This window comes from Hylobates moloch, unplaced genomic scaffold (genome assembly GCF_009828535.3).
Source record: "Hylobates moloch isolate HMO894 unplaced genomic scaffold, HMol_V3 SCAFFOLD_16, whole genome shotgun sequence".
Classification (NCBI taxonomy): domain Eukaryota; kingdom Metazoa; phylum Chordata; class Mammalia; order Primates; family Hylobatidae; genus Hylobates; species Hylobates moloch.
In genome coordinates, this window is record NW_026652291.1 from 3,849,006 (window position 1) to 3,866,341 (window position 17,336).

At 46.8% G+C, this 17,336-nt stretch overlaps 1 protein-coding gene across 1 annotated transcript; it reads right to left on the minus strand.

Moving 5' to 3' along the window:
• Nucleotides 1-14,924: 14,924 nt before the first annotated feature.
• Nucleotides 14,925-16,997, minus strand: LOC116456125 (uncharacterized). Its single transcript, XM_032134720.2, has 4 exons — nucleotides 16,947-16,997; nucleotides 15,984-16,095; nucleotides 15,475-15,663; nucleotides 14,925-15,216 (listed from the first exon to the last, which is right to left on the minus strand). The coding sequence occupies exons 1-4, from the start codon at nucleotides 16,977-16,979 to the stop codon at nucleotides 15,206-15,208; spliced, it is 345 nt and encodes a 114-aa protein (XP_031990611.1). The 5' UTR covers nucleotides 16,980-16,997; the 3' UTR covers nucleotides 14,925-15,205.
• Between the last annotated feature and the right edge of the window lie 339 nt (nucleotides 16,998-17,336).

A 17,336-nucleotide genomic window follows, 5' to 3' on the forward strand; every position in this document is an offset into this window, starting at 1 on the left:
AACAAAATGAAGGCAGAAATAAAGATGTTCTTTGAAACCAATGAGAACAAAGACACAATGTACCAGAACCTCTGGGACATATTTAAAGCAGTGTGTAGAGGGAAATTTTTAGCACTAAATTCCCACAAGAGAAAGCAGGAAAGATCTAAAAATTGAGACCCTAACATCTCAATTAAAAGAACTAGAGAAGCAAGAGCAAACAAATTCAAAAGCTAGCAGAAGGCAAGAAATAACTAAGATCAGAGCAGAACTGAAGTAGATAGAGACAAACACACACACAAACCTTCAAAAAAATCAATGAATCCAGGAGCTGGTTTTTTGAAAAGATCAACAAAATTGATAGACCACTAGCAAGACTAATGAAGAAAAGAGAGAAGAATCAAATAGATGCAATACAAAATGATAAAGTGGATATCACCACAGATCCCACATAAATACAAACTACCATCAGAGAATAAACTAGAAAATCTAGAAGAAATGGATAAATTCCTGGACACATACACCCTCCCAAGACCAAACCAGGAAAAAGTTGAATCTCTGAATAGACCAATAGCAGGCTCTGAAATTGAGGCAATAATTAATAGCCTACCAACCAAAAAAAGTCCAGGACCAGATAGATTCACAGCCGAATTCTACCAGAGGTACAAAGAGGAGCTGGTACCATTCCTTCTGAAACGATTCCAATCAATAGAAAAAGAGGGAATCCTCCCTAACTCATTTTATGAGGCCGACATCATCCTGATACCAAAGGCTGGCAGAGACACAACAGAAAAAGAGAATTTTAGACCAATATCCCTGATGAACATTGATGTGAAAATTCTCAATAAAATACTGGCAAACCGAATCCAGCAGCACATCAAAAAGCTTACCCACCACGATCAAGTCAGCTTCATCCCTGGGATGCAAGGCTGGTTCAACATATGTAAATCAATAAATGCAATCTATCACATAAACAGAACCAATGACAAAAACCACATGATTATCTCAATAGATGCAGAAAAGGCCTTTGACAAAATCCAACAACCCATTCATGCTAAAAACTCTCAATAAACTAGGTATTGATGGAATGTATCTCAAAATAATAAGAGCTATTTATGACAAACCCACAGCCAATATCATACTGAACAGGCAAAAACTGGAAGCATTCCCTTTGAAAAGTGGCACAAGACAGGGATGCCCTCTCTCACCTCTCCTATTCAACACAGTGTTGGAAGTTCTATCCAGGGCAAACAGGCAAGAGAAAGAAATAAAGGGTATTCAATTAGGAAAAGAGGAAGTCAAATTGTCCCTGTTTGCAGATGACATGATTGTATATTTAGAAAACCCCACCGTTCTCAGCCCAAAATCTCCTTAAGCTGATAAGTAACTTCAGCAAAGTCTCAGGTTACAAAATCAGTGTGCAAAAATCACAAGCATTCCTATATACCATTAACACACAAACAGAGAGCCAAATCATGAGTGAACTCCCATTTACAATTGCTACAAAGAGAATAAAATACCTAGGAATCCAGCTTACAAGGGATGTGAAGGACCTCTTCAAGGAGAACTACAAACCACTGCTCAATGAAATAAAAGAGGACACAAATGGAAGAACATTCTATGTTCATGGGTAGGAAGAATCAATATCATGAAAATGGCCATAATACCCAAGGTAATTTATAGGTTCAATGCCATCCCCATCAAGCTACCAATGACTTTCTTCACAGAATTGGAAAAAACTACTTTAAAGTTCATATGGAACCAAAAAAGAGCCCACATTGCCAAGACGATCCTAAGCAAAAAGAACAAATCTGGAGGCATCATGCTACTTGACTTCAAACTATACTACAAGGCTACAGTAACCAAAACAGCATGGTACTGGTACTAAAACAGAGAGATAGACCAATGGAACAGAACAGAGGCCTCAGAAATAACACCACATCTACAACCATCTGATCTTTGACAAACCTGACAAAAACAAGAAATGGGGAAAGGATTCTGTTTAATAAATGGTGCTGGGAAAACTGGCTAGCCATATGTAAAAAGCTGAAACTGGATCCCTTCCTTACACATTATACAAAAATTAATTCAAGATGGATTAAAGACTTAAATGTTAGACCTAAAACCATAAAAACCCTAGAAGCAAACCTAGGCAGTACCATTCAGGACCTAGGCATGTGCAATTTCATGACAAAAACACCAAAAGCAATGGCAACAAAAGCCAAAATAGACAAATGGGATCTAATTAAACCAAAGAGCTTCTGCACAGCAAAAGAAACTACCATCAGAGTGAACAGGCCACCTACAGAATGGGAGAAAATTTTTGCTATCTACCCATCTGACAAAGGGCTCATATCCAGAATCTACAAAGAACTTAAACAAATTTACAAGAAAAAAAACAACCCCATCAAAAATGGGCAAAGGATATGAACAGACACTTCTCAAAAGAAGACATTTATGCAGCTAACAGACACATGAAAAAATGTTCATCATCACTGGTCATCAGAGAAATGCAAATCAGAACCAACCACAATGAGATAGCATCTCACACCAGTTAGAATGGCAATCATTAAAAAGTCAGGAAACAACAGATGCTGGAGAGGATGTGGAGAAATAGGAATGCTTTTACACTGTTGGTGGAGTGTAAACTAGTCCAACCATTGTGGAAGACAGTGTGGCAATTCCTCAAGGAGCTAGAACTAGAAATACCATTTGGCCCAGAGATACCATTGCTGGGTATATATCCAAAGGATTATAAATCATGCTACTGTAAAGACACCTGCACACATATGTTTATTGCGGCACTATTCACAATAATGAAAACTTGGAACAACCCAGATGTCCACCAGTGATAGACTGGATTAAGAAAATTGAGCATATACACCATGGAATACTATGCAGCCACAAAAAAGGATGAGTTCATGTCCTTTGCAGGGACATGGTTGAAGCTGGAAACCATCATTCTGAGCAAACTATCACAAGGGCAGAAAACCAAACACCACGTGTTCTCACTCATAGGTGGGAATTGAACAATGAGAACACTTGGACACAGGGTGGGGAACATCACAAACCGGGGCCTGTTGTGGGGTGGAGGGCAGGGTGAGGGATAGCATTAGGAGAAATACCTAATGTAAATGACTAGTTAATGGGTGCAGCAAACCAACATGGCACATGTATACCTATGTAACAAACCTGTGCATTGTGCACATATACCCTAGAACTTAACATATAATAAAAAATGAAATAAAATGTAAAATTCCATGTTTAGTTAACACTAGCCATATTTCGAGTGCTTATAGCCACATGTGGCGAGTTGACAGCATAGACACAGAAGAGTCTCATTGTCACAGAAAGTTCTATGGACAAAGCTGGATTAGACTCTATGGGGTGCCTGCTAGAGGGTGTTGGCTATACTAGCTACGATGGTCAGGGAAGGTTGCTCTGAGAAGGTAAATTTGAACTGGAACCTGACAAGGGAGTCAGCCATGTGAGACGCTGGGAGAGAGCACTGGCACCTGAGGACCAGCTGGTGCAAAGGCCCTGGGGCATAGATGACATCTAACTTAAGCCATCAAAGGAATGCTCTGGCTAATGGGTGGGGGCGGATGCATATGAAGGTGGAATGGGATGGGGTGGGCAGAGGAAGCAGGGATGCTAGTTTTCAGCTTTCATTAGTGGTCTTGGCTGGACATAAATTTGACTTGGGCTATTTTCTCTGCTACGCATTGCTGCTCCTATTGCCCTGGATGATTTTGTGTTCTCATTCTGCTACCGAGACGATACCAACCAGCATGATACTACTGTGTTCAAAAACTGCTGTTTGAATCAGCTTTGCTATGGAGAGGAAGAACCTGTTACAGTTGTGGGCTTTTTCTGCTTTTTTCAAAACTTAACTGACTCCAAAAGTAAAATATTTACTGCACAAACCTTAGCAAGTGCAGGTAAACAAGAGAAAGGAAAGTTAAAAAAATTTATGATCCCATCTCCTAAAGGCAATTATTGTTCTCATTTTGTGTATATGTTTCCACTTTTTTGTATGCATTTTTAAATTTGTTTTTTGTTTTGTTTTTGAGACAGAGTCTTGCTCTGTCACCCAGGCTGGTGTGGAGTGGCGTGATCTTGGCTCATCGCAAAGGCTCCTGGGTTCAAGTGATTCTAGTGTCTCAGCCTCCTGAGTAGCTGGAATTACAGGCATGCAACACCACGCCTGGCTAATTTTTTGTGTTTTTAGTAGAGATGGGGTTTCACCATGTTGGCCAGGCTGGCAGGCTGGTCCTGAACTGCTGACCTCAAGTGATCCACCCACCTCAGCCTCCCAAAGTGCTGGGATTACAAGTGTGAGCCACCGTGCCCAGCCTCTATGCATTTTTTTCATTGACACATATGTAATTATACTAAACCTAGTTTTGCATCTGTGTTTCACTCAACATACTGTGAGCAAGTGGTGGCACTCTTAACTCACTGCCATGGGCTTTATGGATGCTTCTACTGGGGAAACTGCTTTTTTGTTTCATCTTCCTCCATCATAGCATCGTCCTAGTTACCCTTTTGGGGTACCCAGTTGGAGGATCAATAGTTGTTTTAAATGATCCCATATCTCTGATGATTTCCTACCTGATTCCCTTCTCTAATGAATTCTGCCTGTGGTTACCAGTTACTGTCCTCTACATGGGCTGGATCATGTCACATCCCTCCTCAGGCACCTTCAATAGCACTGATATGGTTTGGCTCTGTGTCCGCACCCAAATCTCATCTTGAATTGTAATCCCCACATGTTGAGGGAGGGACCTGGTGGGAGGTGATTGGATGGTGGGGGCAGCTTCCTCCATGCTGTTCTCGTGATACTGAGGGAGTTCTCATGAGATCTGATGGTTTTAAAAGTGGCAGTTTTTCCTTCTCTCTTTCTTCTGCTTTGCTGTGGCAAGACCTGCTTTGCTTCCCTTTTGCCTTCTGTCGTGATTGTAAGTTTCCTGAGGCCTTCTCAGCTATGTGGAACTGTGAGTCAATTAAACCTCTTTTGTTTATAAATTACCCACTCTCAGGTAGTGTCTTTATAGCCATGTGAAAATGGACTAATACACAGAATTGGTGCTGGAAGTGGGGCACTGCTATAAAGATAATCTGAGGCTGGGTGCAGTGGCTCATGCCTGTAATCCCAGCAATTTGGGAGGGCAAGGTGGATGGATTCCCTGAGCTCAGGAGTTTGAGACCAGCCTGGGCAACATGGTGAGACCCCACTTCTACTAAAAATACAAAAAAAAATTAGCTGGGGGTGGTGGCCCATGCCTGTAACCCCAGCTACTTGGGAGGCTGAGGCACAAGAATTGCTTGAACCTGGGAGGTGGAGGTTACAGTGGGCCAAGATTGCACCACTGCACTCCAGCCTGGGTGACAGAGTGAGACTCTGTCTCAAAAAAAAAAAAAAAGATAGACTGAAAATGTGTAAGTGACTTTGGAACTGAGTAATGGGCAGAGATTAGAACAATTTGGAGGGCTCAGAAGAAGACAAGAAGATGTGGGAAAGTTTGGAACTTCCTAGAGACTTGTTGAATGGTTTTGACCAAAATGTTGATAGTGATATAGACAGTGAAGTCCAGGCTGAGGTGGTCTCAGATGAAGAAGAGGAACCTGTTGGGAACTGGAGTAAAGTCACTCAGGCTATGCATTAGCGAAGAGACTGGTGGCATTTTGCCCCTACCTTAAAGATCTGTGGAACTTTGAACTTGAGAGAGATGATTTAGGGTATCTGGTGGAAGAAATTTCTAAGCAGCAAAGTATTCAAGATGTGACCTGGCTTATTCTGAAAGTGTTCAGTTACATGCATTCAGAAATAGATGGTTTGAAATGGGAACTTGTGTTTAAAAGGGAAGCAGAGCATAAAGGTTTGGAAAATTTGCAGCCTGACCGTGTAGAAAAGAAAAACCCATTTTCTGGGGAGGAATTCGAGCCAGCTGCAGAAAGTTGCATTAGCAATGAGGAGCTGAATGTTAATAGCCAATACAATGGAGAAGATGTCTCCAGGGCTTGTCAGAGACCTTCATGGCAGCCCCTCCCATCAAAGCCTGGAGACCTAGGATGGAAAAATGGTTTCCTGGGCTGGGCCCAGGGCTCTGCTGCTCTGTGCAGCCTCAGGAGTTGGTGTCCTGTGTCCCAACAACCACTCCAGCTCCAGCCATGGCTAGAAGGGACCAAGGTGCAGCTTGGGCCATGGCCTCAGAGGTTGCAAGCCCAAGCCTTGGCAGCTTCCACATGGTGTTAGGCCTTTGGGTGTGCAGAAGGCAAAAGTTGAGCTTTGGGAGCCTCCGCCTAGATTTCAAAGGATTTGAAACGTCTGGATGTCCAGGCAGAAGTCTGCAGAGGGGTGGAGCCCTCATGGAGAACCTCTATTAGGGCAATGCAGAGGGGAAATGTGGGGTTGGAGGCCCCACACAGAGTCCCCACTGGGGCACTGCCTTGTGGAGCTATGAGAAGACAGCCACTGTCCTCCAGGCTCCAGAATGGTAGATTCACTGACAGCTTGCACTATGCGCCTGGAAAAGCTGCAGACACTCAATGCCAGCCTGTGAAAGCAGCCATGGGGGCTGTATGCTATAGAGCCACAGGATTGGAGCTGCCCAAGGCCTTGGGAGCTTGCATGAGCATGCCTTGCATGAGCACCCCTTGCATGAGCATGCCCTGGATGTGAGACATAGAGTCAAGAAGGTCATTCTGGAGCTTTTAAGATTTAATAAATGCTCTGCCTGGTTTTGGACTTGCAAGGGGCCTGCGGCCCCTTTGTTTTGGTGAATTTCTCCTAGTTGGAATGGGAACATTTACCCCTATGCCTACCCCCATTGTATCTTGGAAGCAACTAAATTGTTTTTGATTGTACAGGCTCATGAAGGCAAGGCAGAAGGGACTTGCCTTATCTCAGATGAGACTTTGGACTTGGACTTTTTAGTTAATGCTGGAATGAGTTAATACTTTCGGGGAACTGTTGGAAAGACATGATTGGTTTTGAAATGTGAAGAGGACATGAGATTTGGGAGGGGCCGGGGTGGAATGACATGGTTTGGCTCTGTGTCCCCACCCAAATCTCATCTCAAATTGTAATCTCCATGTGTTGAGGGAGGGACCTGGTGGGAGGTTGTTGGATCATGGGGACAGTTTCCCCCATGCTGTTCTCATGATAGTGAGAGAGCTCTCATGAGATCTGATGGTTTGAAACTGGTAGTTTTTCCTGCATGCTCTCTCTCTCCTGCTTCACGTGGTAAGACATGCCTTGCTTCCCCTCCACCTTCTGCCATGATTGTAAGTTTCCTGAGGCCTCCCCAACCATGTTGAACTGTGAATCAATTAAACCTCTTTTGTCTGAAAATTACCCAGTTTCAGTCAGTGTGAAACTGACTAAGACAGCACAAATAAGATGCATCCAGCTCCTCAGCAGGCCAGCAGGACCCTCTGAGGTCCGATTTTGCTTCCACTCCCTCTGCATCCCGCAAGGCCCTTCGTCCTCCCTGGCATCCCCAGCCCACATGGGCCTGCCTCTGCTCTTGCCTGCCTGTGCACTGGCCTTTCCCGACTTCCTCACCTACTGAAGTTCCACCCCATTCCAAATGCCTCTGTCAGTCTTCCTGTTGGAATCACTCCCTCCTCTGGATTCCAAGGACAGCATCTCTGCACTTCTGGGAAGTGTTTTCTCTGTCCTCTCCTGAATCCTTGCAGGCTGCTTGCCTGCATACAATCCTCACCTCCTGCTCCATTGTGCTGAGACGACCACGTCAGCCCAGTGTGCACAGCCAGGCTATGTTCACACCCACCTCCTCCACTTCCTAGTCCCCTTTGCAAGGAAGTGACTGAAACTGCATGCCACAGTTGCTGCATCTGCAAGGTGGGCGAATGATTGTGCCGCCTTTGTAGACTGCTATGAGAATGAAAGGAAAAGACGTGATTCGTTACGAATCTCCCTTTTCATGAATCTGTAATCCCTTTGGGGGCAGGAATGATGGAATATTCATCTTGGTGCCTCCATCTGCACCCCCAACCTAGCACAGCACCTGGTGTACAGTAGTCACTCAATAAACGATTGTGGTGCTGGGCTGTCAGTTAAGGTTATGCACTCCTTGTGTGACGAGCCCTTCCTGTATTTCCACAGGACCTGGGATATTTTAGGTACTCAGTAAATATGTTTTGAATCAAATACGGATGTATGCTTCTCTGGAGATTGAAAACATGCCCTCATTTTTTTCTCACAGGTCAGGATACTGTGGCCAGGTGCTAATTCATGCTGGCTTGTTTGCCCTGAAGGAGCAAAGAAAAGTGGCATGAAGACAAAAAGGGGCCATATGCCCAGCAGATTTCACTGAGACACTTGGCATCTATAATTATTCACTGTTTGCAGGGAAAAGACGGCATTATAATTTATGCACTTGGCATTCTCATTCTTGTCGTGCTGAAAACCTTCTGCCCAGCAGCACACAATGTCCACATGCTGCAGGGACTGATTTCGCCCCAAATATGCTGTCTTTCTCTCTCTCCTCCTTCCTTCCTTTTCTCCCTCTTTCCTCTCTGTTCTCTCCTTTCCCCACTTCCCTTCCCCCTTTCCACTTCCCCCCTCTCCTCTCCCTTTCTTTCTAATAATGCAGAACTCTCAAAAGGCCAGTTTAAAATGACTTTCAAATGAGCTCCTAGAATTATTAAGATCCTGCATGATGCATTACAGAAAATATCTTTTATCTGCAGTTGGCTACACCCAGAAAATGTAACCTCACCTCAAAAATTGTCTAAAGCCGTGATCTGTATCCATGCAAGAGGGGAGGAGGTCATGAAAGCAAACTAGATGCCATCCCTTCGGGCTCAATATTCTACACCCTACAGAACAGGCCAAGCCAGTCATGGCGCTAAATAAATGAGTTTATTTTGGACCCAAACTATGATTAGTTCTTCTGGATGTTGCTGAAGACTATAAAATATTCAGCACACCCACATTCAGACTTGTACACTGAATAATTTGTAGCCATTATGAATCTGTATTAAATCAATTATTTAAGCATTTATTAAGCACCTACAATATGCTTAATGATTAGCTAGGAGCTGTGAGGACTGTAGCAGTCTGAGATGATTCCTTTTACATGGTGGCTGGAGAATAACTTATGTAAAGGAAGCAAGTAAAGGACTTTATATAAGTTGGTGGTGCAGACCCCTAGTGCTCAGGCATGGTCCCTGGCACACTGTCGGTGCTCAATGATTGCTCTTGGCATGAATGAGTCTGCGGCACTTGCCCTTTACACAGCACCACCGTGTGGCTCTCTCATTTCAGGAAGTCAACAGGGCAGGTGGGTTTGTTGCTAGGGCTGCCTTAAGAAAGTCCCACGGATGGGGGCTGAAACAGCAGACGTTTATTGTCTGACAGCTCTGGAGGCTGGAAGTCCAAGATCGAGGCATTGGCAGGGCTGGCTCCTTCTGAAGGCAGTGAGGGAGGGTCTGTTCTGGGCCTCTCTCTGTGGCTTGTAGATGACATCTTCTCCCTGTGTCTCTTCACATCATCTTCCCTCAATGCCTGTCTGTTTCCGTGTCCAAATTTCCCCTTTTTGTAGGGACACCAATCATATCACACTAGGGCCCATCCTAATGACCTCACTTTACCTTGATGACTTCTGTAAAGACCCTGTGCCCAAATATGGTCACATTTTCAGGTTCTGGGTGTTAGGACTGCAACAGATATTTTTTGGGGGAACACAACTCAACCCATAACAGCAGGGGCGGTTACTTGTGCTGTGGGGTCCAGGAAAGTTAAAAGCTTGTCTAGGGTTGCATGACTAGGCTGAGCCCACATTGGAGTCTTTTGGGGGGAGCCTGTGCTTTCCCCACTGTCTCCTGAGGCCCATCCACAAGGACTAGCCAAAGGGACCACAGGTGCAGAGTGGAGGTGCAGAGCAAAGGCCAGCTGTGCCAGGAGGGAGCAGGAGCCACTGGGAGGAGACCCGCAACGGGACCCCCAGTGGGACCCATGTGGCGCTCAAGATCCTTTCCAGACTCATGTTGAAATCGAGATTGCTGGACCAGTTTCTTCCAAGGATGAAATCCTTTGTGATCAGGTTCTAAAATTAGGGTTAGCATTTGGGGGTGAGGAATTCCAGGATCCTAGATACCCCGTGTGGGCTCCAGGTGGGCTTGTGCCCTTGGCCTTCCCAGCTAAGTGGCTCTGCTGGAGGTGGTGGACCAGAGTGGAGCTCTCAAAGGGGCTGATGTGATCTGGGGGTTGAGGGAGAAGAACTGAGCAGTTTAGGTTTTTTACAGGGGAAAAAAGGGGGAGGGAGATTGGGAGTCCAAATGTGGGGTTAGGGGAGTAGTACATTGAGAAAATTGGTCAGTCCTGAGTCTCTAGTGCTGGAAGTCTTGGAAAAGTTCGAGGTCATGAATTCGGGCTGCAGAGAGAGGTTTCCTGGAGGAGAGAAAATAGAAGGCAGAAGGGACTTCTCATGCGCGATTAAAGCCCTGGGGAGAAATGAACCTTGAGCTGTCTTTCTAGGAAGGTGGGTCAGGCTAAGGGAGAGCTGGGTGTGTCCCCAGCGTCCAGGTTGGCATATGGGCCTCTTGGGAGAGGTCCCACCCAGCGGGCCAGGAGCACCTCCTGCCCATCAAAGTGTGGGCGCCCCAGGTGGGAGCCTCAGAGTTCCTGCTTCCCCCTGCTCTGTCCTCTCTCCTACCCGCAGATGTGAGGGGTGATGCAAGCAGAAGGGGATGACGGATTGCAGCTTCTTGCAAAGTGCTTGTGACCTCTTAGGAAAGCAGCAGTTTGGAGGCAGGCAGTGTTCCGAGCAGGCTTTGGTAAAGCGCTCACCTGGAGAACAGCATCAGCTTCCCAGCTGGGTCCCAGCCAGGCCCCTGCATCCATTAGGCTCAGGACCAAGCATCTCATGGGTCTCCACAAAAGTCAGGGGCCAAAAAAAAAACCCACATATGGGCTTAGCTGATTTTATGTCGATTTCACTAATTGGTTAAATTGAGTATTAACATAAAGCTATCTTGAAAACAATCACTGGGTTAAATTTTCCTACTTTGCAAGGATTCCTGAGGATAAAGTGTCACCCTTAAACTTGCACATTTGGGGGTCTCGGCCCAGGTCTCTGTGCCTTTGAGAGTCCCACTCTGGTCTGCCTCCTCAAGCAGAACCACTTAGCTGGGAGGGCCAAGGGCACGAGCCCACCTGAAGCCCACACCAGGTGTCTTGGATCCTGGGATTCCTCACCCTCAAACCCTAAGCCTTTTTCTAAGGACTGTGCAGGTCTCTTCCCTGGGTCTCCCCTGTGGGCAGACCACACTGCTGGAATGTTCACCCTGGACCTGAGGTGGGGTGGGGTTGGGAGAGCTGATTAAGGGGCAGGGTGGATGGAGCTCCAACATGAGGGCCGAGATGCCCACAGCCATGCATGTGAGGCCTTTACAGATGTGGGACCAGCCTCCGTGTGTACCCTGGTCCCAGCCTCACGAAGATGAGGAGTGAGTCTATAGGTGTGCACAGTCATTGTCCACAGATCACAGCCGAGAGTTGATGAAATGTATTACAGCCAAGGAACTTCAGAAAAAAATTAAAATTTTTTTTTTCCGAATACATATTCTACAATGGAAGAATGACATTTCCGATACAGATTGTGGTGTTGACCAACAGAAAGAAACGGAAGTGAAATTAACACAGGTAGAGAGTTTATTTGGGCCACAGTTGAGGACTGCAGTCCAGGAAGCACTCCCAAGTTACCTTGGAAAGTGCTCCAGAGAAGAGAGTCTCGAGCTTTTAAATACAAGAGGACAAATCAGGAAAGGGGTGATTGCAAAATTGTTTTTCAGGCATTCTCATCGGTTTACAGAAATAACATTGTTGAGTGATTGTCTATACGTTGTTGAACTACAGGGCACGGGTTATTGTGTCCAGTGTGTGGCATTGTTAGGTTGATCCATAGCTACTGGTACCAGTCAGCCTAGAGCCCACACAGCAAGTGGCCTCGGGGGATTTCTTTTCTCAGGTGGGGCAGTGAGATGTGACAGCTGTCTCATTCCAGTGCCTCTTTAGGCCTGATGACTTAAAGGGGGCTCGCGTTCCTCAGATAAAAAGTTTCTTTTCTTTGTAGCGGGTACATTTCAGTGTGCTGGGTCTGATGCACACTGGGGCTTCTCACACTCTGAATCCTACAGCTTCTGAAGTGGCCACCATGCCCTTCCCAGAATCTATTTCTCTTTCCTTCAATTCCACTGTGCCCAGCAGGCAGCACCACCCCTTGAAAACCCAAATCTTAGCTGAGCCCGGTGGCTTACGCCTGTAATCCCAGCACTTTGAGACGCCAAGGCAGGCAGATCGCCTGAGGTCAGGAGTTCAAGACCAGCTTGACTGACATAGCAAAATCCTGTCTCTACTTAAAAATACAAAAATACAGAAATTAGCGAGGTGGTGGGCACCTGTAGTCCCAGCTACACAAGAGGCTGAGGCAGGAGGATTGCTTGAACTTGGGAGGTAGAGGTTGCAGTGAGCCGAGATTGCGCCACTGCACTCCAGCCTGGGTGACAGAGCGAGACTCCATGTCAGAAAAAAACCCTGAAACCAAAAAAAAACCAAAAAATGAAAACTCCAAAATCTTATGGTGTTACTGCCCTCCTGAAATCCCTTTAGTAGCTCACCACGGCCCTCAGGATGAAGTTCCACCCCTGGCTCGGCTCCCTAGGCCCCTGGCCATCTGGTTTCCACTGACTTCAGCTTCATCTCTTCCCCTCCCCACCCAGCCTTAGTTACACCGCTCGCAGCGCTCCTTGGGTTTCCACAGCTACACCCCTGCTGGAGGCCTCGAGTCACCCCACATCCCCTTGCGTCCCCCTGCATCCCCCCGCCTCAGCCCGCTCTGGCTGCTTCCTTCTCTAACACCTGACTCGGGCCTTTCCTGGGTTCCCTTAGCCCTGTTCTTCCCTTTTCCCTGTTACCGCCTGTCCCTGTGGGCAGGGATGACTCTTCTCCACCCACCTGTGACCTGTGGAGGGCACAGCTGAGTCTGAATCATCTCCCTGCCCTGGGCACAGCTTGGAGCACACTCAGAAGTGGGCCTTCAGTGCTGAGGATGGGAGTCTAAAAAAATGCATGAATTCTAACCCAGCCCGGTTGCTAGAAGACTAGAAACTAGCCTTAAAAACGATCTTGCATGAGTTTCCTTTGGGAGGGAATGGCTTTGGCTTAAAGCCCCGTGCTGGTTATGGTAGGAACCCTCACTGTCACGCTGGGCCACACTGTGTGGAGCCTGTCCCCCAAGTGGAGCCTTTGTTGTCTTCTGTGTCTGGTGCGGCTCCAAGGAGCATTGAGTAACCTGAAAGCCCCGAGCATGCTGCACACTTGCCTTCTTTCCTTTCATGCCACATCTCTGCCGATTTGACTCTCAAAGAAATAGCCCAAGGCTGCTGCATGTGAATCTCAACTGCAGTCTGTTTCCCATGCTGAAAGAGGGATGTGGGAAGATCAACCTGCACCTCTGGGAAAATGCTGTTTTCTGGGGAGCTAATCTACTCAGCTTCAGGAGCAGCAAGGGTTACTTGGAGGATGAATCTGCCCCGAAATACGGCGAAGTCACTCTTACCAGGAAAGTGGGAAGAAGATTAATCTGAATAGTAAGAAGTCAGAATTATGGATTATTATCGTCCAAGAAAATGCATGCTCATTAATTGTAAGTTCATAACACAGACAGTGATGGCTACTAAATTCACAAAGAATCATCTAGCAGGCCTCCTTAGAGACAAAGTTTAAGGAAAACACAATGATTTACTATTCATACTTGGAAGGTATGTGTGGCAGGTTTCACTTTCCAAGGTGGCCAAAATAAGGCCTCCCATCCTGCATGCTCTTTTTTACAATGTGGCAATGATAGTCCTCCTGTTGAGAGGTAGGACTATGTTCGCTTCCTTGAAACCGGGCTGGCCTGTGAGTATGGTAACTGACAAAACTAGGCTGTAAAAGGCAATACACCTTCTGCCCACCTCTCTCAAGATGCTGGGCCTCAGAACACAGCCGCCATGCTAGGAGGAAGCCCAGTCCACACGCAGAGGCCAGCACTCCCAGCTGGGATCCCAGCCAACAGGCAACACCAATGCCAGCTGTGTGAGTGAGGAAGCCTTCAGATGACTCAAACACAAGCCACTGACTGCAATTGGATGAGAGACCCAGATAAGCTGAGCCTAGTCAGCCCCCAGGGCTGGGGGAAATAGTCATCCAATGCTTGTTACAAAACACTCATGGCTGTCTTAAGCCACTTGGTTCTGGGGTGATTTATTAGCCAGCAAGAAGTAACTGGAAGGCCAGGCATGGTGGCTGATGCCTGTAATCCTAGGACTTTGGGAGGCCAAGGCGGGCAGATCACCTGAAGTGAGGAGTTCGAGACCAGCCAACGCATGGTGAAACGCCCCCTCTACTAAAAGTACAAAAATTAGCTGGGCGTGGTGACGTGTGCCTGTAATTCCAGCTACTTGGGAGGCTGAGGCACGAGAATTGCTTGAACCTGAGAGGCAGAAGTTGCAGTGAGCCAATATTGTGCCACTACACTCCAGCCTGGGCAACACAGTGAGACTGTAAAAAAAAAAAAAAAAAAAGGAAAAAAAAAAGGAAAGAAGTAACTGGAATAACATGAAAATGGTGCTTGTAGGACGGGAGCCAAGCAGATACACGCAGTTGATTTTGTACAGTTGTTTACATAACGCACGCTTCTACATGCACGTGTACCTTGCATATTAGATGCATAATTACATCTGCCCCACTTAATTTTCAGACGCTCTCTGAGATGGGTGGGGGGTGCGATGGCACAGAAATGCATTACATCGCCAGAGTCAAGGCCCCACTGGCAATGCGGGTGCTCATTAGTTAAGCAGATATTATTAGGCATGTTTACCTGAGAGGAGAGGAACATTCTGTGAAATAATAAATCTGCTGGTTTCTATTCTTCTCCCTTTGCAGACTGAGTTTTTATTATTTTGATCCCAGTACCCATTAGAAACACACGGTATCTAAATATTGAAATGCTTTGCTTCAAAAGCTGCTAAGATGCAGTGGCAAAGGTAGCCTTGCAATGAGGTTTTATCTCCAGAGTCCCAAGTTTTTGAGACAACTCCAGTGACGCAGGTCTTGTGGTCAAGGGTGATGCAATGGCGCTCTGGGAACAATATCAGGCTCTGCGACTTGGGTGCCTTCTGGGTGTGTGGTGTGTTCTCGGTCTGGCAATCCCTAGAACAACCCTACGAGGTGGTAATTATTATTCTCATGCTGCAAGGGATATCTCCCACCTCCTAGGTGGACTCAGGTCTTGTGGGGCTTAATGCTTTTAAACTTGGGCTGCCTTTTGAAGGGAAAGACTACAAAATTATGAATTCAAAATGAGGTTAAGGTCTTGGGACGGGCCCGTGCAAGCTGGAGGCTCTGCAGGTAAGCTTGTTTAGCTTCCCAGCAAATCCACCTCTGAGCTTGCAAATTATAAAGCTGGAATTTGAACTCACATCTGCTGGATGCAAAGTCCGAGGTCTTCCTGTAGCATGATCGTCTTCCTGTGTGATGAGAAACATCAGGCTGTCGAGGCCAAACAGTGGGTGTGTCACTTTCCAATGAGGCAGGTGTTCGGGACAGGAAGTGGGAGGTGCTCCTTGCAGGGGAGTGGCTGCTGCCAACATCGCAGCTGGTACCTGTCCCTGAGAATGGTTTGGCAGGTGGGGGCCACTTGAAGTCTCTGCTCCTACACCCCCTCACCCCTCCCAGGCTGCTTTCAGAGGAGGGCAAAGGGTATTCATTCCAGCCTCCAATTTCTTCCTCCCACTCCTCGAAAGCATTTAAGTGAGGAAGGCGGGGAAAACGTAGATGATTCTGCTATTGACAGGAGGCCTTTTCTTTCCTGCTGGAAGCAAAAGGAGACACTCTAGCTGGGCAGCCGGCCCCACCCTCCAGGGCTCCATCTGGCCTGGCTGAGGCTGGCCAGCCCCTGCTGTGCATGGAGGGGTGCTGGGAAGCCTACCTTGCTTCACACTTTCCTCTTCCACACCCGGCCTGTGACTCATGCCTGAAACGCCTCCGTTCAAGCAATTCTTCCTTTTATTGTGAAGCACTGCTCTCTTCCGGCTCCTCCTCTAAGTCATTACATAGGGGAGATTTAAGGGAAAGGTTATTTCCCTACCGTGTTCAGGGACAACCCTGTGATCATGGTTTTGGTCACATAGCTTCCAAGTGAGTATTGTGCAAACATTTGCTAGGATCTCTCGGGGAGCGTGTTAGAAAAGAAACTCCCGAGCCTGCCCCAGAGCTTCTGTTCAGCAGGCCTGAGGTGGGACCAGACACCTGTCTTTTCAGCAAGCCTCCCCCACCTCTGAGGATGCAGCCCAAAGCTAGAGAATTCGTGCTCTGAGCCATCTCTGAAAGCACCAAGAGCCAGGTTTGGTTTTTTGTTTTTGTTTTTTTTTGTTTTTTAATTACACCCAGACCTGGATACCTGAGCAATCGCTGTCTCTGGAATCACTGCAAAGTTACCGGGAGCTGCAGAGGCCCAGACAGACTGGAAGGAGAGGAGAGCTTGGCTCTAACCCATGCAGCCTCCCCATTGCCCACATCCACCCCCAGACCACCTCCCTGCAACCAACCACGAGCTTTGTAGAGGGCAGGCATGCCCCAGGGGCTCTCAGCATCACCCTCCTGCCCCTACCTGTGACCAGAGTCTCCCTGTATTCTCAGCTCTGTCTTCCCAACTCGAGGAGCTTGCCAGGCCCCACCTGGGTACCTCTGTCCATACTGGGCCTGGAAACCCTCTCAAGAAAGGAAGCTGGGTTAATTGCAGGCTCACTTGATTTTCCACATTCTCAGAAATCATTGTGCCTAGTTGCCTGATATCCAGTATATTAGTCTGTTCTCATGCTGCTGATAAAGACATACCCGAGACTGGGTAAATTATAAGGAAAAAGAGGTTTAATAGGTTTAATGGACTCACAGTTCCATGGGCCTGGGGAAGCCTTACAATCATGGCAGAAGGTGAAAGGCACATCTTATATGGTGGTGGGCAAGAGAGAATGGAACCAAGTGAAGAGGGAAACCCCTTATAAAACCATCAGATCTCGTGAGACTTGTTCACTACCACGAGAACAGTATGGGGGAAACCACCCCCATGATTCAAATATCTCCCACCAGCTCCCTCCCACAATACATGGGAATTATGGGAGCTACAATTCAAGATGAGATTTGGGTGGGGACACAGCCAAACCATATCATCCAGTGTCTTCAGAACTCTTGTTTTATATATTTGGTCCGATTTATTTTGATTTTTTTCAGGCAGGAGAGGAAATCTAGTCTCTATGATTCCATCTTGTTTCGGAGTAAAAGT